Genomic DNA, 27105 nt, shown 5'->3' on the forward strand with positions numbered 1-27105 from the left:
GAAAGGACGGAAGTAAGGAGAAAGGCACTGACTGCTCCACTGTTCGCAACGTCTCTTCAATACTGAACGTTAACAGCGCTTAACCCCAACCCGCCCCTCTTCCTACCTCGGTCTTAACTCGCCAGCGGCGCAGCACTCACTAGTCTTGACAACGGCCTACCAGGAGCGACACCTAAGGCGTTTCAGAGGCCGGCGCTCGGCCCGAGAGGTTCTTCCTCCGGGCCGGCTCTCCGAGCGCTACGGCTGAGCCCCGCGGGCCCGGGGCGCGCTGCTGGGAGGGCGAGGGGCGAGTCGCACGCAGGTGAGCACTGAGGGAGCAGTCTGCGTGGGAGAACCGCCCGCCCGGCTGCCCTCGGCTAGGGAGCCCATCTGGCAGTCACCGAGCCTGCGGCGAGACTCCCAGCGCCCCGGCGCGGCGAGCGTTGTGCCGCCGGTTCCTTGGGCGGGTGCCATGCCCCGGCAGGGTGACAGGGCTGGGCGCCACTCGCCCCAGGCTTAGCGACGCTCCGGCTGCTCCCGCCCCTACCCTACGCCGCGGGGGCTCCCCCAGCCGCAGAAGGAGGAAGGTGCCACCCGCGCCGGTGGCTCTCAGGGAAAGACCCCGGCCGGGGGCAGCGTGGAGGCGCCCCCCGTCTCGGAGTGTCCCATCCGCCAGAGTCTCCCGGGCACTTACCGCGAAGCGCCCCGCTCCTCACGCGCCCCCACAAACGAACGGCGCCGCCCTCGCGCTCGGCACGACCCGGCGCCCCAACCGCAGCCCGCACAGTTGGCGTTTGAAAAGCGCAACCCGGCGGCTGCAGCTGCAACGGCGCCGGCCCTACAGCCCCGCCTCTCCCGCTAGCATAGAGCCAATCCGCGCCGGCTGTGGGCGGGGCCTTCCCTCAGTGATTGGCAGGAACTCCCTCGCCTGGGGAAGGGCCATGGGAGCCCCTCACTTTCGAAGGCATGCGATGGGAAGCCCTAGGGGCGAGAGAGGGGGACAGAGGGATGATGGGGAAATGGAGGCACGCGAGAGGGATCAGAGCACATGGGGCCAAAGGGCCATGCAGCCCCGGCAGTGCAATAGTTTAGTATCAGCTCTGCCCCACTGGCTGGGAGTTACTGGCCCCAGGGAGGAAGCTGACCCACTGCTCGCCAGGGGCCAGAGGCAGAGGTGATGCTGCCGATGGTATGACAGCATTCTTTGCTAGTACACAGGACCATGGTGTAACTTGGGCTGAGTGGGAGGAAAGGCAAGGCTTGGACTGGAAAAACCACTAGCAGCAGCTTTGTGGAGGGAGGGGACTTGCCCCATTTTAAATCTTCCTGGTAGATCCTCTTTCTTCCACCCTTTGTTCACCACATTTCTATGTCCCCTCCCACACTTTTGCCCCCCTCACAGGTAGCTCCTACGGGCCGTCATATCAACTCACTGAGATTTACATTGTCAGGTCACCTCTGATTTCCCTGAGATATTCAGGGAAATATCAAACCCGCTCAGGAACTAGTAAGGGAACAGAAAATCACTAAAAAACAAGTAGCAAATGTAGCTTTATTAACCTGCATCTTGCTAGTTAGGGAGACTATCCCAAGGAAGATAACACTACATCATGAGCCCTGCCATTTAGACCCTCAGAGAAGAAATGATGCAGCCACTTTAAAAACTGAATTGTTTTTTAAGGCATTTAAGACTGAAGGGCGGTACCCCGACTTACTGTATGTCCTCGCTGTAGCTTCGTTGACTTAGCGCCTGTTGATTGGGTCCAAAGTCTTTTAAAACTTTATCCACCACTTCATTTCCCTACTCTCTTGGAGGGAAGTTGAAGACAGTGATTGCTATACATTCTTTCCTTTTACTTATTTACTTTTTTATTGGTTACACGTATGCAAATGCAATAGCTGAGGGGCATGTTTCCAAAGCTTCTGGAGATAAAGCAGAAGAACTGGTAACTCCTCCCCTCCATACTTGCTATGTGTGTAGTACTAGATTGGGGTAGGTAACCTGTGGCATGCAAGCTGATTTTCAGTGGCACTCACGCTGCCCGGGTCCTGGCCACCGGTCCCGGGGGCTCTGCTGCTGTCCTGGGGTATCAGCTGCCAGCTTGGGTTCCGTCCGCTGGCCCCGCTCAGCCCGCTGCCGGCCCTGGGTCCCGGCCACTGGCCCGGGGACTCCACTGCTGGCCCGGGGTTCCGGCCACTGGCCCCTTGCCAGCTGGGGTTCCGGCGGCCGGCCCCACTCAGCCTGCTGCTGGCCCCGGCCACCAGTCCAGGGGGCTCTGCTGCTGACCTGGGGTTCTGGCCACCGGCCGGGGGCTCTGCTGCCGCCAGCCCCAGCCTGGGGCAGTGAGGGGTGCAGACAGGGGCAAGAGGGGGGCGCAGCTCAGCACCCCCACCTTAAAAATTGTTCCAGTGCCACTGTGCTGGGATATTTTTACATCCTGATTTGCTGCTTACATCACTATCACACCACGTGGAACAGCGCACTGCGTTTGACGTTGAGATTAGAATGTACATGCAAGAACTGGAATCAGAATTTTCTGACAGATTTCAAGATTTCCAGCAATTTGGCCCAATGCTTTCTTTTCTAATTAAACCTGAAAACTTCAACGAAAGCAACTTGGATTTGTCTGTATTTCAGTGGATGGGTGTTGATTTCGAAATGCAGCTCATTCAGTTAAAAAGCTCAGAATTGTGGGCATCAAAGTTTGGCGATCTGCAGAGTGCACTTAAAGCTACCGCGAAGATAACGGGGCCTCTATTCTGACCTGCTAGACGTCCCTGCCAGTGAAATTTAACTGTTTGAAGAAAATTGCGTTTGCAATGCTTCCAGCATTTAGATCCACATACCTGTGTGAACAGGTTTTTTCAAACATGAAATCTGTCCTCTGTCCCTCTCGGAGCCGGTTAACAACTGATTGCTCAGAAGCCTGTGTGCAGCTTAAAGTATCCAAATACGTGCCAGACATTGGAAAACTAAGCAAGGAAAAGCAAGAGCAAGGATCACACTAAACTGATAAGATCTGCATTTTAATTTAAGTTTAAATGAAGCTTCTTAAACATTTTAAAAACCTTATTTACTTTACATACAACAATAGTTTAGTTATAGATTATAGACTTATAGAAAGAGACCTTCTAAAAACGTTAAAATGTATTACTGGCATGCAAAACCCTAAATTAGAGTGAATAAATGAAGACTCGGCACACCACTTCTGAAAGGTTGTGACCCCTGTACTAGATCCACTAAAGTATTCTTCCCATACAGAATATATCATACCCTTGTCAGTTAATCATTTTTAATCTTAACATTGAATGAGGTTTAACAATATGTACACAAATGGTAGCATTGGAGTCCTAGAACTTGGAAAGAATAAAAAATGACAATGTTATGGAGGAAATATTAGGTGAAGACCACTAGAGGATGCCAAAAAGTGCATAGCACACCAGTTGGAGGTCATATCATTTGAATCATGGAAGGTCAAGTCTAGGCAAAATCATTCAGTATTGTGGATTGGACATTTTCTTACCTGATCATTTCCTTTCTGCAAGCAGAGTCTCCCACAGTTCTGCAACATATGGACTATTCCAAAAATTTGTAGAAAATAATTAGTAATAATAATTCCAATGCTAACCAAGTAACTATGTACAGTAAGTCCTTGTTTATATGGTAACTATCCAAATAGTTGGAGAGCTGTCCAGGGTGGGTAGAACTGTGGGAGATGCTGCTAGCAGAAAGGAAATTATTGGGTAAGAAATTTTCCATTCTGCTAACATCTCCCACAATTCTGCTACATGTGGGAAGTAGCAAGCAGTGGACAGGAATGGGGAGGGATAAGAGAACAAACAGAAAATAAACCCTTCAGGATTGCTCAGATGGCAAGGTTATTACTGGACCACCTCCTGCAGTACCCTCCTGCCAAAGCAGGCCTCAGGAAGACAGAAAATCCACTTAATAGCATCTGATAAAGGTGTTAATTGATGTCCAGGTTGCTGCTCTGCAATAGAAGCTTATGCTCTTTCAGCCCCTGAGGTTGCCATAGGATTTCCTTCTGGAACAGCCACACTGGATGCCTAGTAGAACTCAAGGACACAGTCTGATCCATCTGGCCAGGACTAGCTTGGTTACTTTAAGGCCCTGACACCTTGAGTGAAAGGAAACAAACTCCTTGTGGATTCTGTGTGCTTGATATAAATCTTTAGTGCTCATCTGACATTCAAGGTGTGCCCATAGCTTCTCAGTTGGTTGCTGTGGCTTTGGACAGAATGAAGAGAGGAAAATCTCCTGCGAGGCATAAACAGGATAATTTACTTTAGGCAAGAACATTACTGGAGGTCTTAGCAACACCTTGTCATCATAGAACGTGCAGTAAGGTTCCTGCACAGATAAGGCATCCAGTTCTGAAACTCATCTGGCAGACGTGATGGCGACCATACCAGATTTTGATGGAGAGGTAAAATGATAATAGAGATGTTAGAAGTTCAAAGGGATGGGTGGTTAGGGCTTTCAGCACCAGTGGCAGGTCCCACTTATGGAAGCTTGGTCTGACTTCTGGTCTGGCCAGTCTGTCTGCTCTGAGAAACCTGGATAATTCAGGGTTCTTGACCAGGTAGTCCTAAGATCCTGCAAAGCAGTATGCTACTGAAGGCTGACACCTGGTGTGCTATGGTGCTTGGCTGATGTCTTTTAATCACTTCTCCTTGAAGGAAGTCTAGAGTAACTGGATTTAGTCTCTACTCTTGACATCAAGCACTGAATTTGGCCCAGATGAAATAATAGGCTTTTAGTATGGAAGCTCTCCTAGAAGACTGCAGAGTCCCTATCATGTTGGAAGATAGGCCAAGCACAGCTAACACTTCCCTTCCAACAGTCAGGCTGCCAGATGAAAATGGTCTGGGTCCAGATGGATGAATGATCCAGGTCCAGATAGGCGAATGGTCTTTATTAAAGGATGTCTGGCCTCACAGTAGCTGCAATGGTGGTTTCAGCTTTGAGTTCTATGATGTAAAAGAACCAGGGTCTCCTTGGCCAGTGCAGAGTTAGCACTATCACCCTTGCTTCTTCTCGCCTGAACTTTTTGATTACTTTCTCTATGTCAGGTAAGTGCAGGAAGGAATATAGCAAGCCTTGAGGCCATCTGTGTGACAGGGCATCTGTCCCCACAGACTTGGGGTCTGCAAGGTCTGATGAAGTATTTTGATTGTTTTGCATTCTTGCAATTGGCAAACAGCTCTGCTGAAGGAAGACAGTGTCAGTGGTTTAGGCACCATTCTGAGTTGTTATATTGCAATGACTGAGCCCATCTGCCTTTGGGTTCAGCTCTCCTTTGAAGTGGAAAGGAAGAGTCATTTTTGCCCACTCAGTTTTCTCCATTGCTTCTGCACATAGACCTACTTTCCTTGTCCTTCCTTGGTTAAGGACATAAGACTGGCCATACTGAGTCAGATCAATGGTCCATCTAGCCCAGGATCCTGTCTTCCAACAGTGGCCAGTGCCAGATGCTTCAGAGGGAATGAACAGAACAGGGCAACTATAGTGTGATCTATCCCCGATCATCCAGTCAAGGCTTAGCAGTCAGGGGTTTAGGGACACTCAGAGCATGGGGTTGCATCCCTGACCATCTTGGCTAATAGCCATAAATGGACTTATCCTCCCTAAAAAAAAATTTTTTTGAACCCAGATATACTTTTGGCCTTCACAACATCCCCGGCAGCAAGTTCCATAGGTTGGCTGTGCGTTGTGTGAAGAAGTACTTCCTTATGTTTGCTTTAAATCTGCCATCTATTAATTTCATTGGGTGACCCCTAGTTCTTTTGTTTATGTGAAGGGATAAATAATACTTTCTTATTTATTTTATCCACATCATTCATGACTTTACAGACCTTTATCATATCTGTGGTTGTCTCTTTTCTAAAATAAACAGCCCCAGTCTGTTTAACCTCTCCTCAAATGGAAGCTATTCTATACCCTTATCATTTTTGTTGTCCTTCGTTGTACCTTTTACAATTCTAATATCTTTTTTGAGATGGGGAGACCAGAACTGCAGGCAGTATTCAGGTTTGTATGTGCAACCACTGCCATGTTGACTGACTGGACCACGATGTGGCACTTGCACATGGCTCTAGAATCTCAGAAGAGTTAGTTTGACTGCTCTGAATACTTGTGGTTCCTTTCCCCAGGGGTCCAGATACCCTGCACCTTCTGGGTCCCAGAGGTGCTCTCCATCCTTCAAGACTGGTATTGATGATGAGAACCTGAGGGTCTAGAAGGCTTATGGAGAGATCCCTGTGGATGCTGCCCAGGACTGTCCACTGTCTCAAGGAGTCGCTGACCTGGTTCGGGATCAGTACCTGATCTTGAATGTGCTCCAGAATGGTCCTATACTTTCAGAAGCAAAGCTTGGAGGCAGTGGAGGTGTGATCTCACCCATGGGGTGACCTCTGTGCCCGAGACCAGAAGGCCCAGTAGTTGAAGGCACTAAGCTATGGTTGGGCTCCTGCACTTAACCAGCATGAATATCAGATCCTGAATCTTCTGGAACATGTCAAGTGATGGGTAGATCTGTGCTACGGATGTGTCTATCTCTACATCCAGGTGAATAATCCTTGTCAAGGGAATCAAGGAACTTTTCTTAGTGTTATCATGAATCGGTGCACTTGTAGAAGATTCAGAGTCTGGATCGTGGCACTGTGTGCTGTTGTCTGGCATAGGATTTGGATTAAGAAGTCACCCAGAAAGGGATACAGGTGAATACCTGGGATCTGAGTCTGGCTATGGTCACCACCAGCATGTTCGTAAATACCCAGTGGGCTAACGAGAGATTGAACGGCAGTGTTCAGTACTGGTAGTAATCTCAGAAACCTGCAGTAGCAGGGGTGCACTGGATTGTGGAGGTACCCATCTGCAACATCCACTGAGGTTAGGAAGTCCCCTTAAAACAGGGATGTCACTATCAAAGCTAGGTTCTCCAGCTGTAACTTTGTTTTCTTCATCCATTTAGTGAGTCTTTTGAGGTCGAGGATGACCCTGACTCCTTTGGTGCACTTCTAAAACAATTAAGAAGATGGAGTAAAACCCTAAGAACACTATTTTGGGGGAATTCCCATCACTCCTCTGTCCAAGAGATGGGAGAACTTGTTATGGACAAGCTTGCACATGGCAGTGTTGCTGGTGATGGGAGACTGGATGAAGAAGGGATGGGGTGGAGCCCTTACCTCCAGGGAGTATCCCTGATACATTATCCCTCACTGTCTGTGGTAGAAGCAAACCAGTCATCTAGAAAGTGGGAAATCATGGCTCCCAAGCTCAGGTCTGGGCAGACTCGGCAGAGGCACATTCGCCCATTGTCATAATGAGCCCTTGGATGATGCAGGCGTACCTCTAGGTTTTCACTCCTCAATTCCAAAATTTTCCCTTGACATATCTTTTCATCTTTCCTTTGGAACCTCTGCGAGTGTGTCTGTCTGACAGTGGCCTTGTAGTCCCTTTTTAAAGCATTAAGTAGAGAGGGGAGAGACTGTTTAGGATTGGCAGTGTTTTCAGGCACTATCTTGTCCAATTTTTTTCCAAAGAGGAGAGATCTTGTAAATTTAGAGGAGTACAGGACTTGTTTGGAGTGAGTATCTACGTTCAATGGACAAAGCTATATGTGTCTCCTGGCTAGTGATCTACATTCCATGGCCCGGCAAAAAAACTCATAGCATCCATTGAAGCATCAGCCACAAATGCTCACGATAAGGAGGTTTTCTTACGTATAGACTTAAAACTGGGTTAGTCTCTGCCCCTAAGGGCTGTAAGGTCCTCCAGTCATGTGGCTTGAACAAAGCACTTGGCTGCCAGAGATGCTCTGAGGATGGCTAAGGAAGCACCAAAGTCCCTTGTACGGATTGCTTCAACCTTCCTATCCATTGGATCATTATGGGGAAATGTCCCTTTCGGAAGGAATAACCGTATCCTTTGCTAGAAATGCCACAGCTGCATCAACCTTAGGCATATCTGTGAGAGCATACTTTGGCTCTTGAAGCTTGTAGAATCTGAGAACATGCCTATTAATATGTTTACCCTTTTTAGGAAATTTCCACTTCTCCCGGATTACTTCCTCAAAGATGGGTGCAGGGGAATTGCTGCCTCAGGAGAGGTTTGGAAGGGAGGTATTTGCTCTGAGGCTTGGAACTGGATTGGGGATACAACTTTTTTCCTATGGTTTCAAACTGCTAGAGGATGGTGGTGGGAAACTTCTTGTATTTTGTCTGTATCCTACTCAGAATCAGCGTCTGATAGCTCTCCTTCCTTGGTAGAGGAGGAAGTATCTGAGTCAGAGGGCAAATACCTTTTACTCTTTTTGTACTTTTTCTTACCCTTTTTGTTTTTATTAATGATTATTATTTCATACAGGGCCTAGACCTCAAGAAATTTCTCCCTCAGAGTTCTCCCTTGTAGACTCCCACTCTCCCAGGCTGGGGGATGGAGACTGTCAGAAATTCCTGACTCAAACTGGGAGGAAGGGGACTGACTGTGCGCCCTGCTTCTCTCTTCAGAGCACTTAGCAGGGCCGGCTCCAGGGTTTTGGCCGCCCCAAGCAGCCAAACAAAACAAAACAAAAAAAAAGCCGTGATTGCGGCGGCAATTCGGCGGGAGGTCCTTCGCTCCGAGCAGGAGTGAGGGACCGTCTGCCGAATTGCCGCCGAACAGCTGGACGTGCCACCCTTCTCTGAAGTGGCCGCCCCAAGCACCTGCTTGGTAAGCTGGTGCCTGGAGCTGGCCCTGGCACTTAGGACCCATCTCAGGGCTTGTGGTGGTACCAGAAGCCCTGCTAGGATTTTATTCTTATGCTCCTGAGTTGCCACAAGATCTACTCCCAGGGCTGGCTGAATCCTTAGAGCAGAACAGGGAGAAGCTCTGTGTTTTCTGGTCAGGCTTTTCTGTGGTGGAGTGCAGCTTCTTGGGAGGGATAAGGGTACGAACATACCTGTCTGACACACAGGTCCACGCCCGAGCAGTACTAGGGTCAGCTGCTGAAAACAGGCCAGGCATGATTTGTCCTCTGTAGAGGCTGTTAAAGCTGCCTCACAGATGAAGCATATTTTAAGTTTAGCCTAATGCTTGTCTGCCTGTGTAACACCGACAGACCCCCCCCAGTCATCAGCGGGCAGGATCGAACCAGGGACCTCTGGAGCTTAGTACATGAGCCTTTACCGCAGGAGCTACCTGTTAGCTAAGGCTGTAGAGCAGACTCATTAATTGCTCTCTCAGTGGTCTCGGTGCCACTAGATGCGACAGAACACCACACCCCGAAGGTGTGTGGATTACAGCTGCTCTGTCATTCCTGAAAGGGGCCAGAGGAGCTTGGCAGAGAAGTGCTGCAGCAGGGACTCTAGGTGGCTTCAGCCATGTGCTGCTAAATACCTGGTCAAGGAGTAGAGGAGAGAACAAAAAAGACTGCCCCTATTGTCCTCAAAAGGAAAAAAAGGTGTAGGAAAAATCAGGAGCAAAGACAAGTGCCACTGACTGATGCCACAGAGGCAAAAGATCTGCAGCAGGCTGGAGAATGGGGCATGGCTAGCACACGCTGTGCTACAGCTTTGAACTGCCTCCTGAAACCGTGGACAGGAGAGAAATAGCCCCCACACATAGGGTGACCAGATGTCCCGATTTTATGGTCTTTTTCTTATATAGGCTCCTATTACCCCCCACCCTGTCTCGATTTTTCACATTTGCGGTCTGGTCACCCTACCCACACAGCACAATTATGGGAGATGATGCACATTGGTCTCTGAGATACAGTAACTTCTCACTTAAAGTCGTCCTGGTTAACGTTGTTTTGTTGTTACCTTGCTGATCAATTAGGGAACATGCTCATTTAAAGCTGTGCAATGCTCCCTTCTAACGTCGTTTGGCAACCGCCTGCTTTGTCCACTGCTTGCAGGAAGAGCAGCCCGTTGCAGCTAGCTGGTGGGGGTTTGTAACCAGGGTGGACCGGCAGCCCTCCTATCAGCTCTCCGCTCCCCTAAGTTCCCTGTGCTGTAGCCTCCCAGCAGGCTATCAAGACAGTTCAGCTGTCCCTTCCCCCACTACCATGTGCTGCTCCTCCCCTCTGCCTTGGAGCTGCTCCCAGAGACTCCTGTTTGCTGTGCAGGGGAGGAAGGGAGGTATAGCTATCATGTGGGGACTGGGCCTAATGTAAGGGTGTCCCCCTCCCCCTGCACCCCGCCTATCCCTTCTCCATATAGAGCAGAGAGGGGAAACGGCTGGAGACAGACAGAGAGCTTGGGGCAGCAGCTGCTGTCTCAACTTCCTGATCCACTTAAAAAGACAATGCACTTAAGAGTGGGTCAGCTTACTTAAAGGGGCAGTGTGCATCTCTCTCTCTCTCCCCCACACACAAGGTGCATGTCTGTCTCTGTCTGCTATTCTGTCTCCTCTCCCTCGTGTTCGTGCTGCCTTGTATGAGAGGCTACATTAACAACAATGTATTAACCCTTGAGGGCTCAGCCGAATGCTAGTTCATCATTTAGCAGCAAGGCATTCCCTGGGAAATATCCCTCCCTCTTCCACCCTCTAACTTGACCACCTCAACCTAGCTTCATAATCATCATAGCTGTGAACAGTATTAAATTGTTTGTTTAAAACGTATACTGTGTATATATCTATATAATATATAGTTTTTGGTCTGGTGAAAAAGATTTCCCTAACACCTAACCCCCCCTATTTATATTAATTCTTATAGGGAAATTGGATTCGCTTAACGTCGTTTCGCTTAAAGTCACATTTTTCAGGAACATAACTACAACGTTAAGCGAAGAGTTACTGTATTGTATACCACACGGAAAACACATGCCTGCAACATTCTCTTCCTTGTCTAGTTGTAATGCCGTTTCTTGTCAGACAAGACATTCAACCCATAGCTATCATGTGGGGACTGGGCCTAACCATGTCAACACAAGTTGTATTCGATTATGGTTCTCTCACTGTGTTATAGGCTAAAGAAGCCATGTCATTGAAGAGTCATAGTCACAAGAATTACTCAGTAGTCTCTGACAATTTATTCTAGTGCTTGTATGAGTGAGTCCAGAACAATCTGCAGGACCTCATTGGAATAGCACTTGGATCTGCACATTTCAAAGAGTGAGAGAGCTATTACTTTGCATTTAGTAATCGTCACATCAGGAAATAACCACATAGGAAAGACCCATATGAATAATAGTTTAAAAAAAATTATGTGGTGACTATTCAGGGCTTTATTGCTCATTGCTTGGGAAGACAAATAAAAGTTGAAGATATAAAAGCTTCATTTTGGTTTCCAAGAGCGTTTCTGAGGACATACAGTGGCTCTAAGGGCTTTTTGAAACCAGTTGAATCTTTTAAACAGTTCTAAAATGTCTGTGACTGATTTGATTGGTTGCCAAGTTGAATTCCCTTTGTGAGAGGCAATCTAAGCAGTTGCTCTAGAATTTGCAGACTTTTATTTTTGTTCTATCTTTGGTGTAAGAGCAATAACATTAATGTAATGTGAAATTTTAACTCCAGTGATAAATGAGCTAACTACTTCATTTTTTTTTTTTTGCTGTAGTTTATTTTCAGCAGCTGACTATTATTGGAACCTTATTTGGCTAATGTTATTTTTTAATTAAAGCATGGCAATATAGAATGAAACGACAATCACCTACTCTGGGATAAGTCATCCGGTGGAGGTGATATTTATATCAGAACTTAACAAATAAGGCAACAGAAGTAAAATGCATGATTTTGGTAAGGTGGAACCATTTCTGAAAAATATAGAATGTTTGAATGTACATTTTAAGAATCAGAGCCACATTTTACATCATAACTCACTCAGGACCATCCATCTAGATTTTAGAATTGTAAGTAATAGTGAAAAAATTCTATTACAGTCTTAAATCTTTACTAGGTTCTTCTCATAGAGCTATTACCACCATCCTATGCACTTAGTTTATTATAAATAATTTCAAGTAGCTTTGACAAACAAAATAGAAATGTGCAATGCATGGAGAGATCCATTTGGTTAGGAGTGCTCTCTGCACAGTATGAAAAGTAAACAGCATTCCAAACATACCAAATGGTCCACAAGGTGAAAATTAAAAGATGAATGCAATTAAGAGGCTGTAGGTTATTATAGAACGTGATGCCAAAAAAAGTAAATGACAGTGCTTATGTCTTTCTTTGGCTGTTTGTATCTCCTCACATTCATTCAGGGACAGAACTGCTATGCTTTGTGGTTCTGAAAGCCAAACAAACATTTAAAAAGCCAAGAGATATGGGAGTACTGTGGTAATATTAAATATTTATTTATATCATGCCATGGAGGCATGCATGGCACTTTAGAGAAAAATATAATTGACAGGACTCTTCCCCAAGGACTTTGCTGTTTATATCTAATTAAAATTATAAAGATATAAACAGAGGGTGGGGTAGGAGGAATGGGAGGATGAAGGTTACAATAATGCTGGATCATGAAATATGCTTATTGTTATCTATGCATCAGGTTAGTTCATTTAAAAAAAAACCAATATACTATGATAAAATCTAGGGTGGAGGTCTTTAATTGTCAGGTACTATCCTAACTGCCTGAATAGGAATTCTGCTTATCAAAAGCTTCTTTACAGACCCTGGGGACCAGTACAGTCTCACCATTCCTTCCTGTCCATGTCTTGTTCCTCCATTAAGCCCAGCCTGGTCAGGCCCCTATGTACGATGTCTGGCCATCTAGTCGATGGTTGGCCTCTACGTCTGACAGACCTTGGTTGGCTTTTGCATTTTTTTTTGGTACCCTATCATCTGTTTGTCTCCCATAATGTCCCCACTATCATAATATTTTCAATTGTAGCCAATCTTATACCCTGATGTCACATTCTAGTCTCCTTTTAACTTCTTCCCCACAGCTTTGTTTGGTGCAAGGTAGCATAGCTGGCTTGCCAGCACAACACATATTGGGCAGGGCCAGGGCCTGACTGGCTGAAATGTGCTAATTCAATGTATCTCCAGTTGGAGTTTAAAGTTGCCTTCCTCTGGGATGACTCCCTACAATGTGGTCATCTCCACGATCACAGGGGTTGAATCTGGCCTTTGGATTCTGTGAGGCCGAGATGGGGGAATAAGTTCTAGTCAAGGGACTTCTCCTGAGAGCACCCAGCTCCCAAACACATGTAGGGTGTGTCAGAAGCACCCAGCTGATCTCAAATCCTAGGTCAAAGCATGAGAAATACCCTAATTAAGTGGGCAGTTACATTTTGCACCAGGACACCACAGCCACCACGTGGTTTCTGCTGTAGCTGCAAGTAGAGCACACTGCAGTAATCTATTCTGTAGATGACACGCTTATTGATAACTGCACTGAGCTGCATCTGCAAACGGAAATATATCAACATCCTCACCAAACAGAAGTTTCTGCATCTAGAAACAACCAAAGATCCAACAAGACGCTCACACTGTAAACCAGAGTAATAAAAGGTACACAAAATTCCTCAGATGAGCAGACAGATATGACCTCTGTATTTCATCCAGCTGTTGCACCCAACCTGGCAGCATCAGCTTGGACTGAACTTTATCCAAGCCCCAATCTTGGCTAGAAATTGGGAAGAGGGATCAATTCCTCAACACAGAGAGTTAATTATCATTTATTTAAATCAAACTGTTTCATGATAAGTCTGAATGATGACTGCCTAGGAAGGAGTACTGCAGAAAGGGATCTGGGGATCATAGTGGACCGCAAGCTAAATATGAGTGAACAGTGTAACACTGTTGCAAAAAAAGCAAACATCATTCTGGGATGTATTAGCAGGAGTGTTGTAAGCAAGACGTGAGAAGTAATTCTTCTGCTCTACTCTGTGCTGATTAGGTCTCAACTGGAGTATCATGTCCAGTTCTGGGCGCCACATCTCAGGAAAGATGTGGACAAATTGGAGAAAGCCCAGAGAAGAGCAACAAAAATGAGTAAATGTCTAGAAAACATGACCTATGAGGGAAGGTTGAAAAAATTGGGTTTGTTTTAGTCTGGAAAAGAGAAGACTGAGAGGGGACATAATTTTCAAGTACATGTTACAAGAAGGAGGGAGAAAATTGTTCTTCTTAACCTCTGAGGAGAGGACAAGAAGCAATGGGCTTAAATTGCAGCAAGGGAGGTTTAGATTGGACATTAGGAAAAACTTCTCAACTGTCAGGCAATTTATTCCAGTGCTTAATCACCCTAGGGAGGTTGTGGAATCTCCATCATTGGAGATTTTTAAGAGCAGGTTAGACAAACACCTGTCAGGGATGGTCTATAATCCTGAGTCCTGCCATGAGCCCAGGGGACTGGACTAGAGGACCGCTCAAGGTCCCTTCCAGTTCTATGATTCTACGAATCCAAGAGCAACAGCAGAAAATTTAATCTAAAATGACAGTATCCCACCATTACAACACCATTGGCACACAGACTTCTCTTTAATCCTTTAGACTTCTTTTAATACCTAGACCCTGTAATACCAAGGTAGTAAGAAAATTATCTTAACACTAAACGATAAAAGTTATTGTATATAAGGTGTTACATAACAAAAATGGCAACATTCTTATCAACCATTACAGAAAGTGGGCTATTACCTATTTCTGACATGGCAGAAATATAGAATTGGCTCCAATAAATAACGGACAATATTTCTTGTTAGAACTAGCATAAAAATTATAAAAATGGCTTGAATTCTTTAGCAGGGGACCATTTACTTTTATTATGTTGGAAGCCAGTTTTTCAAGTGTAACTTCCAGCAATTTCTCTGACAATCTATAATAATCTATTGATTATGGGGATTTAAGAACAACAATCACCAGGATCTTAAACATTGGAAGAAAAGTGCCTATTTTCCCAAAGATTTATGCCTATTAAAATATCATGCTATCACATCATAAGCCATTGTCAATAAAATATACCTTTGAAGCTTTCGATCCTCTGTAGAAGAGTAGACATTGAAACAATTTAGTGAATTCTGGTCACTTTCCAAGGGGAGATTCCAGGGCATTGTCCTTTGTTAATTTCATTTATCATAGCCTTGGTTTCAAATGTGGTTCTTTTGCAAAACCTGAGGCAGAATGTTGCAGAGTCTTTACTTTCTCTGTTGCTGAAATGTTGTTCCTTTTAAGATATGTTATTTTCCAGAACACAGGGCAATTAATGTAAGATGATGAAAGTGTCATTGAGATGCTCTAAAAGTTTAAACCTACCGGCCAGGATTTAGAACAATTCATATATGAGAACTAATCTTTTTTAAAAATTAGACCAAAATACTTTCAGATGCATACAGAAAAAGTTAATTTCCAAAGTTATTTGTAAGAAGATTTATTTTGGATTAAGTGATTTCATGATGGAACAAGGTTTTAAACAAAATAGAGATCAGTATGAAAATAAAATAAATTGTATACAGTAAAACTCTTTCCCTCAACACATTTTTGAATAATAAGAAATACAACACAAGGTATTCAGCTGAGTAGATAATTATATAAATCTGCAAGCAGCCAAGCATTTAAGTACATTCCTCAAGTACAGGCACTATGTAATGCCATCCATGTAACATACTCAGTTAGCTGCATTATCTGCTCTTTCTGCCTTGAAGCAAGGTGACACATAGCTGATGCAATGTGAAATGGAAAAAGAGACATACATCATCCTAACTCTTGAAGTATATTCCCCCACTCCCCTCCTCCCTCATTTTGTCTCTTACGAAAGACACACACTAAACCAAGATGAAACAAACTGGCTTGTAGAAAGGTAGAAAAAATTGGTATTGCATTTGATACACATTCTTCTGGACACTCTCAACTTAAAAAAGAATCGAAAGGCTTAAAAAATATACCATGTGCCCTACTTAAAATTTAGAATCTGTGCTTTTTACAGTGCCTGAAATTTTTAAAACAAAGAACTAGTATAAAATTAGATCTGGTAACACTTTGTCAAAAGTAAAGGAGCTGCATGTATATACCTGTTTGGTTCTGGATGCCTGCATCCCCATTATAAAAACTTATAATCCCATGTGCTTTCAAACATACTAACAGCTCACATTTAATTAGTTTTGGTTAAGAAAGAGCAAGCAACGTACAACATGTTGGGGTTCCAGTGTTCCTCACAGCACACACTGGTAACTGTACTCCCTCCCGCCCCCCCCGCATTCTCCAAAGTTTTCTCTTTTCTCCCCACACCACCTTTTGCAGTTAGCAATGTTCAGCCAGTTACACTGAAGATACCCATACATATAGCTCAGTAATTGCTGATCCAAGTTCATGGATACCCCCAATGTTACAGCATTTTGATGAGAAATGGAGTACAAAGATACAGTATATTTCTATGATTATTTATATACTAACAATACCATTGTGGTTCCCAGTCCCATCTGTGATGCTGATTAAAAAAAAAAAACAGCAGTCTCCTGAATATTGAAGGCTAACTGCAAAATAACGTCCTTCTATGTAGAACCATGACAGTCAAATAACCTGTACTTTTTCTGTATGAAGCTCTGACCAGCTTGACTAGCTTGTTGAAGAGAGAACTTTCAGGGAGTTTTTGTTCTTTTTATAGCAAACTTTTTCCAATTGTCTTTTTAGATCACAATGGCCAAATCCCCAAATCCTTACTAAGTCCTTACTCAGCAAGCCTCCCACTGACATCAGTGGAGTGTTACAGGGGTCAAGGGTCCATGCAACTGAGCCTGATCCAAGGCCCACTGAAGTCAATGGGAATCTTCTTATTCACTTCAGAGGGCTTTCGGTCAATCCCCTGGAGAGAAATTTCACAGGAGGCCCAGGTTAGCAGAAAGTCCTCATGGGAGTTTCATGGTTCTTGTGCTGCAACCAAAATGTCCCCCATCCCACCCCAAAATACATATAAACAAATAAAATCCATCACATGGAGTTTCCTAAATAAATACTGATTAAAAACTGCGTTAGACCTTTAAGATTCAGACCATCATATCTAAAATGTAAGTTACTATCTGGAACAATGGCTTAAATAGCTTCTTATCCAATACTATTTCAGTTGCAAATATATCCAGTAATAAGCATAACAGTTATTACTTGTAAACTAAAATAAAAACCTATGCACCACCCTATATACAACCCTCCAGTATCCTGATAACAGTTCAATTATTAATAAAATAAATAAATAAATAATAGCTGTGTAAGCTAGACTTCTGAACCTCCAGGTCAGACTATGAAGACTTTTAATATTTCTTTGCTAAAATAAGTCTTACAAGTGCAGGAAATATTAACTAACTTATTTATAGATTTATGGTACTTTTCCATTTATGTGTATTATTTGGTGCGGATTTTCACGCAAATGCCTCACTTCACAATGCAGGGTTTCCTTTTGTTATTAGTAACTGCGTGTGCACTGCACAGCATACTCCCCAACACGATTCACAAAAGTCAATGTCATCTCTTCCTCTCCACTTTTTGTTCCTGCCCTGTTTTGTCTTCCCTCAGTAGCATTACTCCACGGCCGCTGTTGTGTTGTTCAGCTCCCACTGCATTTTTCATGTCATGCCCACTGTGTGTGATTACCATACATTATGGGAACAGCTGCTCAGCAGCTACAATTACATTCCTGAACTGGCATGACTCAAGAGGCATCAGTAGTTACTTCTCTTTTATTTAATTTTTTTTTTAAATATCCAGCTTCGGGCCCCAATGGGAAACCAGGAAATCAGCAGCCAACAGTACAATCAAATCCAATGTCTCAGGCAAAAATTTCATATTGTACCAGTCACATCTGTACAGTTGGAGAACATGATACAGTCCTAATATACCTACCTACCTATTTAAAGTATAATTTTCACGATGCAAGGTAACGATGCTTAACTGCTGACTCAGTAGAATGTGCCAACACTTGATTATACCACCAAACAGGAAATGGAAACATGGGAGGAGTGCTAGAATCCCAAGCTGTCCTTCTAGAAGAGCCACCTTTAAGTACTTTATGGGCAATGTACTCCATCTATGGAAGGAAGTATTTTGGCTGTAATCATATATATCGCACCTTCCCCAGAAATCTCAATCAGTATTAACCTATGCCCTGGTAAGGGGCTTTCACTGATCTCTTAGCTGAGGGTAGTTGCACTTAGTAGCAACGCTTGGAGGTGAGAAAATAATTTAAGTACGTGCAAACACGCCCATAGGGCTGTCCCGGGGGTGGGGGTGGGGTGCAGAGCCTGGGGCAGAAGTGACAAATCCGTCACTTACGGGACTGACCTGTCACTTCTGGGACCGCCTGCGCCGGCCAATCGCACCGGGGCCCGGAGCGGTTGCCCCGATTCGCTGTACCCAAGGGACAGTTCTGCGTGCAAAACACCTGTTAACTTCAAGAAACTAAATTCAAAAAACATTTAGCTACTTGGATTAGTGGAGCTAGACTTGTAGCAAAGGAGACGTGTTTAATTCCTGAGGAAAAAGTGCAGCAAGCCATAATCTTAGCTTCACTATCCTAACTCTGACACTACAGTATCATGGATGGTTGGTTGCTCTTGCTTGTTGATTGTAGGTTGGGTGCGGCGATAGTCCAAATCATATGCAACTCAAGTGGGAGAAGAGGGATGCTGGGAGGCTGCCCAAAATAAGGAAGTGAATGAAAGCACAAAGAGCTCCACTTTGACTAGTCCCCATTTTAAAAGTCTAGTAGTCCCATAGATTTTAAATTAGAAGTTCCCAGTGGAGAACTCTGGTAAATTAGTGGCATAATATGGCTCTTACTTATTATTTATGGGGAGGTAAGGACTTTTTAGTTGTGGATGAATGAGAAATTCCTGTCTGTACAAAGAAAAACCCCCACCATATACTGAACAATGAAGCAGCACTTCCATTAGAAACCTTTTTATTAAAAAAAGTTTTAGGGGGTGATAATTGAAAGAAACAAAGCTTGGATGCATTATGCCTTCATCATAATATCAAACAATTTCTTAGAATATTTTTCAGTGGATATTCTGTGATGTGCTCTAATTACATTTGGTAATTAAAGAAAGTTAAAATTGCCAATGTATTGATTCAACATGGGGCTAATTCACTGTTACAGTAACTTTTTGCAAATAATTTCAGAAGGTGTTTTATTACATTTTACAAATGTACAGATATATTACACAATATCTGTAATCCAAAGGAGCCTTTACAATGTGTTGCCATCTTTAAACTGCAGCCAGACTGTGTAGTCAAGGGGAGTTTTCCTGAGTACTGATGAAGAGTCATATGATGCCACTGATTTTGAAGCAGATCTTCCCAATGAAATTAATCATGAGTTCAGTTAAAAACACACAGGGTATATCATGGCCTTGGCAAAGGCCTGTTAGGATGGCATCCCTGATTTTTTAAAGGGACACAGCCAGGCAGGTTAGACCCTCAAATTAGGTTTCTTTAAAATAAAATATGTAAAAGAAAATTAGAAATATTTTCATAAAATTATAAAAAAATTCACTCAACTAGTGCATGAGAATAGAAAGTGCAATTGACCAGAAACTGACCATAAGCAACACCAAACTGACCACTCTATTTGCATTGTGCATGTTGAAAAATATGCAAAAAGTAAAACAAAAATTGCAAAGTGTATTTAATTTTATATGCTTAGTTTTAACAATCTAAACAGTTACTAGTAACTGAAAAAGATATTTTTAAATATAGCTCTGAATCTGACAGTATCCATTTAAATAATATATATATTTTTAAAATGCCTATGTAATCTGTATTTATTTTTCTAAGAGACGAGCAATTTCAAATCAGCCTTTGTAGTCTGTATTTTATGTTAAAAATATTTAACCAAAGGACTAGAATAGTTCTAAAACAGCCATTGTGGTCACTCAGATACAATTTTAAAGGCCTTTCATTTGCAATCAGTTAACAAGGCATCATTGAAAATTTCTGCCACTGCCCCTTGGATTATCCAACAATGGCTGGTCACTTGGGAAAATTTTAAAAATCAGGTGTCAGTAATCATTTTGAAATTTTGTTTGGGGTGGAGAGGTGCTGGAGGAGGAAATAGAAAACTCATTTTTGGGTGATGGAGTGGGATTTAATTAAAAACAGGTCCTACCTTGTAAGATTGATGTTAAGACAGATGTCTATTATCTCTTCAAAGCAGATATTACTTAATGCTTAATTCCCATTGGTGTTACTAGGAGCAAATTTTCCTCTTTCCCCAAATCAATGGCAAGATAGATAAATATGAGCAACAGTTCTAAAAACTACCGTAATTCAATACAAACAAATTTAAACCTTTAAACATTATTCAAACTGCTTTGTATTACAGTATGGACATATCAAATTATAAAGATTAGTCAAACACAGTTAATATAGATTTACCATTTATGCGTAAATTCTCTCAATCCAGAACACTGTCTCTGCAAACATCTCAATGACTATCTTCAAACAACACTGTAGAGATTCATTAATACTGCAGAGATGTCATGGCATCTGCAATTAAACACTGCAGAGATTACTTTAGCAACCACATGATACCAGTCTTAACACTGAAGCCATTTTGGACTTCTAGAAGCACTGAAAAAGCATAGCAAACCACAACATTTTTTAAATTTCTGTAATCTAAAAACAAACCAACCACCAGTTCAATGTTCTCTGCCAGTTTTCATCATGCCAGACACTTTCTTTTAGATGCTTTGCCAGAGTGCTACTGTCGGATTTTCAACTTCCTTTGAAGATTATATATTACGTACAGTAGAACCTCAGAGTTACGAATACCAGAACTACAAAGTAACAGTCAGCCACACATCTCATTTGGAACCGGAAGTACACAAGCAGGCAGCAGCAGAGACCAAAAAAAGGCAAATACAGTACAGTGTTAAACATAAACCACTAAAAAAGCAGCATTTTTCTGCTGCATAGTAAAGTTTCAAAGCTGCATTGTCAATGTTCAGTTGTAAACTTTTGAAAGAACCACAACATTTTGTTCAGAGTTATGAACATTTCAGAGTTATGAACAACCTCCATTCCCGAGATGTTCGTAACTCTGAGGTTCTACTGTATATTCACTATATACTGTAAGACCTGGGGTGAACAACTTTACCATGAGGCTTATGTGTTGCATAGGTGGCTCTGAGCACTGAGATGATTTCACCAACTCTATCTCTGAATGATATTAACACCTTTATTTATGGTATGTCCCTGGTCCACAACATGGATAACGAAAACAATTTATTTAACTATGAAAAGTTATTTTTTTTTATTGTGAAAGTGTAACAAAGATTAACTGGGAAAAAGAAATCTCTGCTTCCATTTTGCAGAGTGAAGGTTATGTTACAAAGAAATTTATTTTGGGCTGAGAGATTCCTTTAAGAAATTAATATACAATCTGTTGCTGAGGGTATTTCTTATCATAACAGAAGGCTCTCTCATGAGTTGAGTGGTCGAGAAAACTGCTATAATAAAGTAAAAGGTTCTGACATACATACCTTGAACAAGAGAGTACATATGACATAATAGGCATCTGTGCCTCTGATAGTTGGGATATGTTCATTAATTAGATGCTATTCCAACATATTTGGCAGAGACAATGATTAAGTTCACTAGAGCTGTGCAAATCACATCCCACCTTCCCATTAGGAAAAGCCGTGCTTCAGGGCACCCAAGGTTGTGATTTACCCCAGAAAAAGACAAGAGACCCCTTTCCCTGGCAGTTCTGCCACGGGAAGAAGTCTACCTGCACCACTTGCTTTCTGTGTAGTGCTGGCTGGCTCAGAGTTCCCTGTCAGAGCAGGGGACGGGGCTGTAGGTGCCTTAAATCTGCTGCTGTGAACCCCAAGTGGGCTTTCCACCATATAAGGATACTGGAGATTATGTTGGCCCAAGTCAGTATCATGCAGTGGCTGAATGGGGCCCATTAATTCATTCTGCTCTGCTAGACTATTCGGTTTCCTCCCCAGAAGGAAAGCTCCTTATCAGCCAAGTAAGATCTTCTAAATGATATATTGCTTTAAGCCAGGGATTTTCAAACTTTCTCCCCATCCACAACCCCCACAGCAGTCATCGTCGCTTGTTATGAGTTCAACCCCCCACAATCCTTGTATTCACACCCTGCAATCTTCTGGAGGAACCCAGGGCTGGCTTTCGTGGGATGGGGTGTTGAATGGGCTCTGGTGCTGATGGGTGACTGCTGCTGCTGGTGGGGTAATGGGTGTGTGGGGCTGTTAATGCTTCTATGGTCCTTCCCTTCCACTCCCTTTTTCAGGGAAGCATTTCTTAAAATACAGCAAGAAGCTAGCTGAGGGCTGTGAGCAGAAGGGGCTGCAGCATCAAGGCAGCCAGCTCCCCATCACCTTCAGATGGCACTTCCTTAGAGTCCAGTGTAGTACAGGCAAGACAGGAGGAGGGAACAGAACTTCTCCCGTCCCCTTAGTTTGCTTCGCCTGGATCTTACTGGTTGCTGGGTTTTCTCTTTTTGCTGAGACCTGCCACCCTTGGTGATCCTGCTGGAAATCTGCAGAGTCCTGGATGCTCACCGACTGATGAAAAGGGCGGAATACAGAACAAAAGTAAGTAGTACATCTCATTTTTTAAATAAAAGATGACAAGTGCATTTATTACTTTTGGTTTGTACAAAAGCATAGCTTAAATGCAGCCTGATATAAACTTTTGTGTCAAATATTTAACTCTTAATTCCAATGAGTTTCTGGATTGATGTTTGTAGATCTGTTCTCCTGCAAGGATCTCTTTTTAGGGAAAAGATACTGTAATATTACAAGAGCCAAATTCTGTGGTTCTTAGCCCATCAAAAGTTTAATTTGGCTCTAAGTGACTGGAGTGTCAGATACTTAATGAATTTGATCACATGAAACATGAGCCATGCTGAAATGACCTGCTCACAAGTAAATTTATCTACTGTGTATCAGTTCTTTGATACAACACATGCATTAGCAAACCCTGGACCATTAACGTGATATCTTAGCAAACACTGATAAACTTGGATGTAAAAATAGAATAATACAGTTTGACTTTTCTTTGCCACTTAGTACAAGCCAGTAGCAGTTTAAGAAAACTTGTGTGATTCCAAGATGTCATTGTTTTAGGGAGGAACCCATTATTTGTAAAGTCAAAAGATATTTTCATTTTATTTTTGACAGTGGGGTTTCCTCAATTATCTGAATACAGGCATTATTTCCTATATCGTTTGGGGAATGCGGGGGGGAGGGGAGAGGGATCTGAGGCAACTTAAATTTACCCAGCACCCCGCTCCTACCACCACAACAGCATCTACTTTCTCATTGTGAGGGTGAAAAAGTAGTCTTTGCTGACAGCAGCTTTATTGCCGTTCCAATGTTCACTTGAGTGGATGGGTGCTCCCATTGTTATGAATACAGAAAATAAGCATGTCACCTCACTGAGACCCCTATTCAACGAGAGTCCCCAGAGTGGGAATCCTGAGGTTACTCCCAAACTTAGTTCTTCCACAAAGCAGGTCTTGAAATGCTTGAGTGCCATCAAAAGGAACACAAAGAGCTGTATTTCTGTTCTTGCCATTCAACATCCAGTTGAAGTTTTCTGGAACTCTGGCACGATGTATATAGTATTTCTTAATGGCTGTACAAATGCACAGATGCAAAACTAATTTAGGATTAAAGATAGTTATGAGGAATGGGTGCAAGTGATGCCTGTGCACTTTGGCAAAATTAAGCATAATTAAATTGGTGGATTCATGCAGTTTTTGATATACCATTGAAAAGGACTCCATTTTAATTAACATTGATAAGAAAACTACTCATCAGTGAAAATGCAATTAGAAAGACATTACGAACAGTTTATAGCTTGGAGGTGTTCACTGATAAGGGAGAGTGGAATCATTACTATTAAAGGTTCATCCTCTTAAGTGTCGCAAATGGTTTCCCCAATAAGCTAGTGTGTTTCACGGTGCTGTACAAATAATAGTTGCTGGGAAAATATGAAACATCTGTATTACACTCAATCCCTTAAAGGTTATTTGATGGATGAAAAATTAACCAAATGCATTTAAAATAAATGCATATTACAATATCACATGTAGTGATTTTTACAAAATTATTACTTATGTGCACAGTCCTGATATCTATAGACATGGCACTGTGAAGAAAGTTCGGTTCTTAAGAAGTTATTTTCTAGATTCTTGTAAGAGTGATGCAGTTTGCGGTCAGTCTGATCATAATGTCCCTTCAACTTTGGTACATTCAGTGCAAAATATTTTTGGGAATTTCTTACTCATATAAAAATAAAAGGCATTTTTTCCTTGAGAGTGCTTAAAGAATAAAACACTAGCACAATGTCTGTTTATGCATGAAAAGTGAAATGAACAGAAATAGCATTTAGTATGCTAGTTTCTTATTTACACTCTGAGGAACTTAACATAATGAACCTATAAAAATAAAGAGAAGTCACTGTGTAAGTTTTTTTTCCTGATATGCTGTGGTAAATTGATACTTATTTTTTAAAACAGTTTCCATGCAGTATAAAGCATAAAATCAGTCATTATTAAGTTCTCCTTATAATAGCTCATCATTTGCCATACACGCGCCACTTGCATATACATTTTCACAAACCTCCTTATTGCAAGCCATTGTTGTGACATCCCTTGCTACTGATTTTCCTTCAAATTCAGTTCTGCCCCAGGAAGCTGAAATCTATGATGCACACCATGCAGGGACTCGTAGTCTTAGGTATAGCAAGTATTGGATATTCTGTTATAGTATATGGCATAAAGTAACATATCTTTAGGAAACTTTTTTTTTTTAAATAAAGAATTCCATAGTTTGATTTTAGCTAATTTAGGGGTGGGCTAAACGATTTCACATTTTGACTTGAACTTTACATTCAAGGACTTTGGTGAAATCCAGTTTCAAGATACTTATCAAATTTTGCAGTAGCCACCTTGCTGATCGTGCATGGTCACATCTTTTGCTTGGGCCATAACAAACATGGCAGTCGAGAAAAACTGTTTATTGCAAGACTGTTAGTTTTCCCTGCACTCCAGGCGCACTCCAGTATTACCGTAGAGTACTCCGTCACTATCACAATGCTTGTAACTGCTTCCGAAGCAAGATTTACTCATTGATGGAAATCTTATTATTTGAATTGCATTGTAAAACAATTTTCCTCTAAGAATCCAATACAAATGTTCATTCATTCTTGAGAGGACAGATCCACAAACGTCCAAAGAGCTGGGCACTGTGGTTTGCGTATCACTCAAGTCCAAAGGTACTTGTCTCTTCAACTGCTGTCAACAGTTTCTCACAGAGCATGGAGAATGATGGGTAAGGGGGAAGGTCAAGACGATTGAAACATGTATGAGCCCTGCAAAAAAAAAAAAAAGTGGCAAATAAGCAAAGGTTATTTAGAAATTCAAATGGAAGTAACTGAAAATTCAGGTGTGCTAGAAGGTCCTTTCAAATAACCATGCTTTGTAAAATGATATTGTGTTACTGAAGACTGTTATTTTCAAGTTAAAAAAGAATTGTCAAGGATACTTTGATACCGTAATGTGGATCACAAGTAGTAGCCTAAATTTTCCCTGTAAAATGTGCACACACAAAATGTGTAATTTAGGGGCACAATTGAGGCAGTCTGTTTTGAAAACTTGGCTTAAAATACATACTTTTAAAATTAGTATTTTCTATTAAAAATAGTGATATTTGAATGCTAGGTCTGTAATCATGAGCAGGTTATTTCTGAAGAATGAATGCACATAAATTAGATAAAGTTAGTGAAATACTAGAAAATACGTGTAGGGAACAGTCCTACTGATAGGAGATAGACTAGTTAGCAAATTAGGTCTTTTCCATTGATAATTTCTCTGGGCCAGAGCCTCAGCTGGTGTAAATCAGTGTAGCTTCCTTGAAGTCAGTTCAGGTATGTTGATTTACACCAACCGAGGATCTGATCTTGGCAATCTATTACAGAGAAATATATTTAGTAGTTAAATGAATGTATGTATATAATTCTCAAACGCACTCTAGCTTTCTTGACAGGACAGGGATATATTTCTCCCCTCGATTTCTATAATCTGCCTATCACAATCTCTATGCACATTGTGAAAAGGTCCTAGAGACCCCCATCTTCTGACTAGAGGAAGGACCAGAGTTGCCTGAGTTTGATATAGAGATTTATTGAGTAGCAGGGTAATTCCATCCTGCTCCCACTGAAATAAATGGCACAGCTCCAAGTGACTAATGCAAGTAGAATCTTTTGGGAGAGGGGCTCTGAGATGAAAGTGCCAAGGATTTTTCATTTCCTCTTCTTCTTTGAAAGCTGACTAACCCTTTAGACCTTTGCTTTGGAAGATAAAAGTCCTTCTGTCTTTGGGTTTGGCCCTTAAAGGGGCAGGACTTTCTTTACATTTACTTTTTCCTTTTGCAATCACACCACACTGTTGTTTAAACCTGTTCCCGTTGGCAAGTAGAAACCTTTTCTGCAGTGGCCTGCCTGTCAGCGCTTGAGCAGCAAACATTTAAAAAACATGCAGCATAATAAATTTAAGTGTATAATGTCAGGAACTCTCCCCCCACCAATTACTGAGACTCCCTATTCAACATACCCCATTCAGCTGTATTCAGAATGGCTACACTGGATTTACAGTGAGCCCTCTCAAAACAAGAAGGTGCCCACCCGCAGATGAACAAATCTAGGGACCATCATCTTAAGTGCCAATCAGATCCTAACTACCAGGTTGGAACATGAAGAGAAGAGGTGAGTCACTCTAGCTTGTTTATAAACACAGAAGCTAAGAGTTCATTACAATTCCTCAGCGAAGGTGAAACACTGAATTAGCAAACAGCATTGTAGTGTCATAAAAATACCAGGCTTTGGGAAACACAAAGTATGCAGGGCCAGATTATCATTATAAACATCAGACCAAACTTTGGGTGTACTGCTGTGGTAGAAAAAATATTGTATTTTGCTCCATCCAATTATTGTAGACTTAACAGAACTCTGTCAGAATAAGAATATTTTTCAGCAGGTAGAGTTAACACCCCATGGGGCTGCTCGTTTTCCCCCTTCCTCTCTCCCAATCCACTAGAGGGATCAACCCTTGCCTGCCTGGAAAGGGAGCAGATCAGCAGAATCCGTGGACCTCTCTTCTCTTCCCAGAACATTGTGGAAAGCTATCTGTGGGATCCAGGAAGTGTGCTTTGAGG

At 42.5% G+C, this 27105-nt stretch overlaps 2 protein-coding genes and 1 long non-coding RNA gene across 13 annotated transcripts in view; 1 reads left to right on the forward strand and 2 right to left on the reverse strand.

Annotated features, from left to right (window-relative positions):
• The window catches only part of STK17B (serine/threonine kinase 17b), a 38919-nt gene extending 38089 nt beyond the window's left edge, over positions 1 to 830 (reverse strand). The window contains exon 1 of one of the 2 annotated variants that reach the window (XM_005294276.5): positions 674 to 830. The gene's annotated coding sequence lies outside the window, so the exon portion shown is untranslated. Of the gene's footprint in view, positions 1 to 106; positions 648 to 673 lie in introns of those variants that run through there. The other variant, XM_065562045.1, reaches the window with a different exon arrangement.
• Positions 163 to 23028, forward strand: LOC135974383 (uncharacterized). The gene is made up of 2 exons (XR_010591640.1): positions 163 to 301; positions 22394 to 23028. It is a non-coding gene; the product is annotated as an uncharacterized LOC135974383 (long non-coding RNA).
• The window catches only part of HECW2 (HECT, C2 and WW domain containing E3 ubiquitin protein ligase 2), a 258022-nt gene continuing 253413 nt past the window's right edge, over positions 22497 to 27105 (reverse strand). For all 10 annotated transcript variants that reach the window (XR_010591637.1, XM_065562027.1, XM_065562028.1 and 7 more), the window contains one exon: positions 22497 to 25264. Coding sequence is in view for 9 of the 10 variants with exons in the window: in XM_065562027.1 (XP_065418099.1) it covers positions 25153 to 25264 (112 nt within the window). In the remaining variant the exon portion in view is untranslated. The remainder of the gene's footprint in view (positions 25265 to 27105) is intronic.

Source organism: Chrysemys picta, chromosome 11 (assembly GCF_011386835.1).
Source record: "Chrysemys picta bellii isolate R12L10 chromosome 11, ASM1138683v2, whole genome shotgun sequence".
Taxonomy (NCBI): domain Eukaryota; kingdom Metazoa; phylum Chordata; order Testudines; family Emydidae; genus Chrysemys; species Chrysemys picta.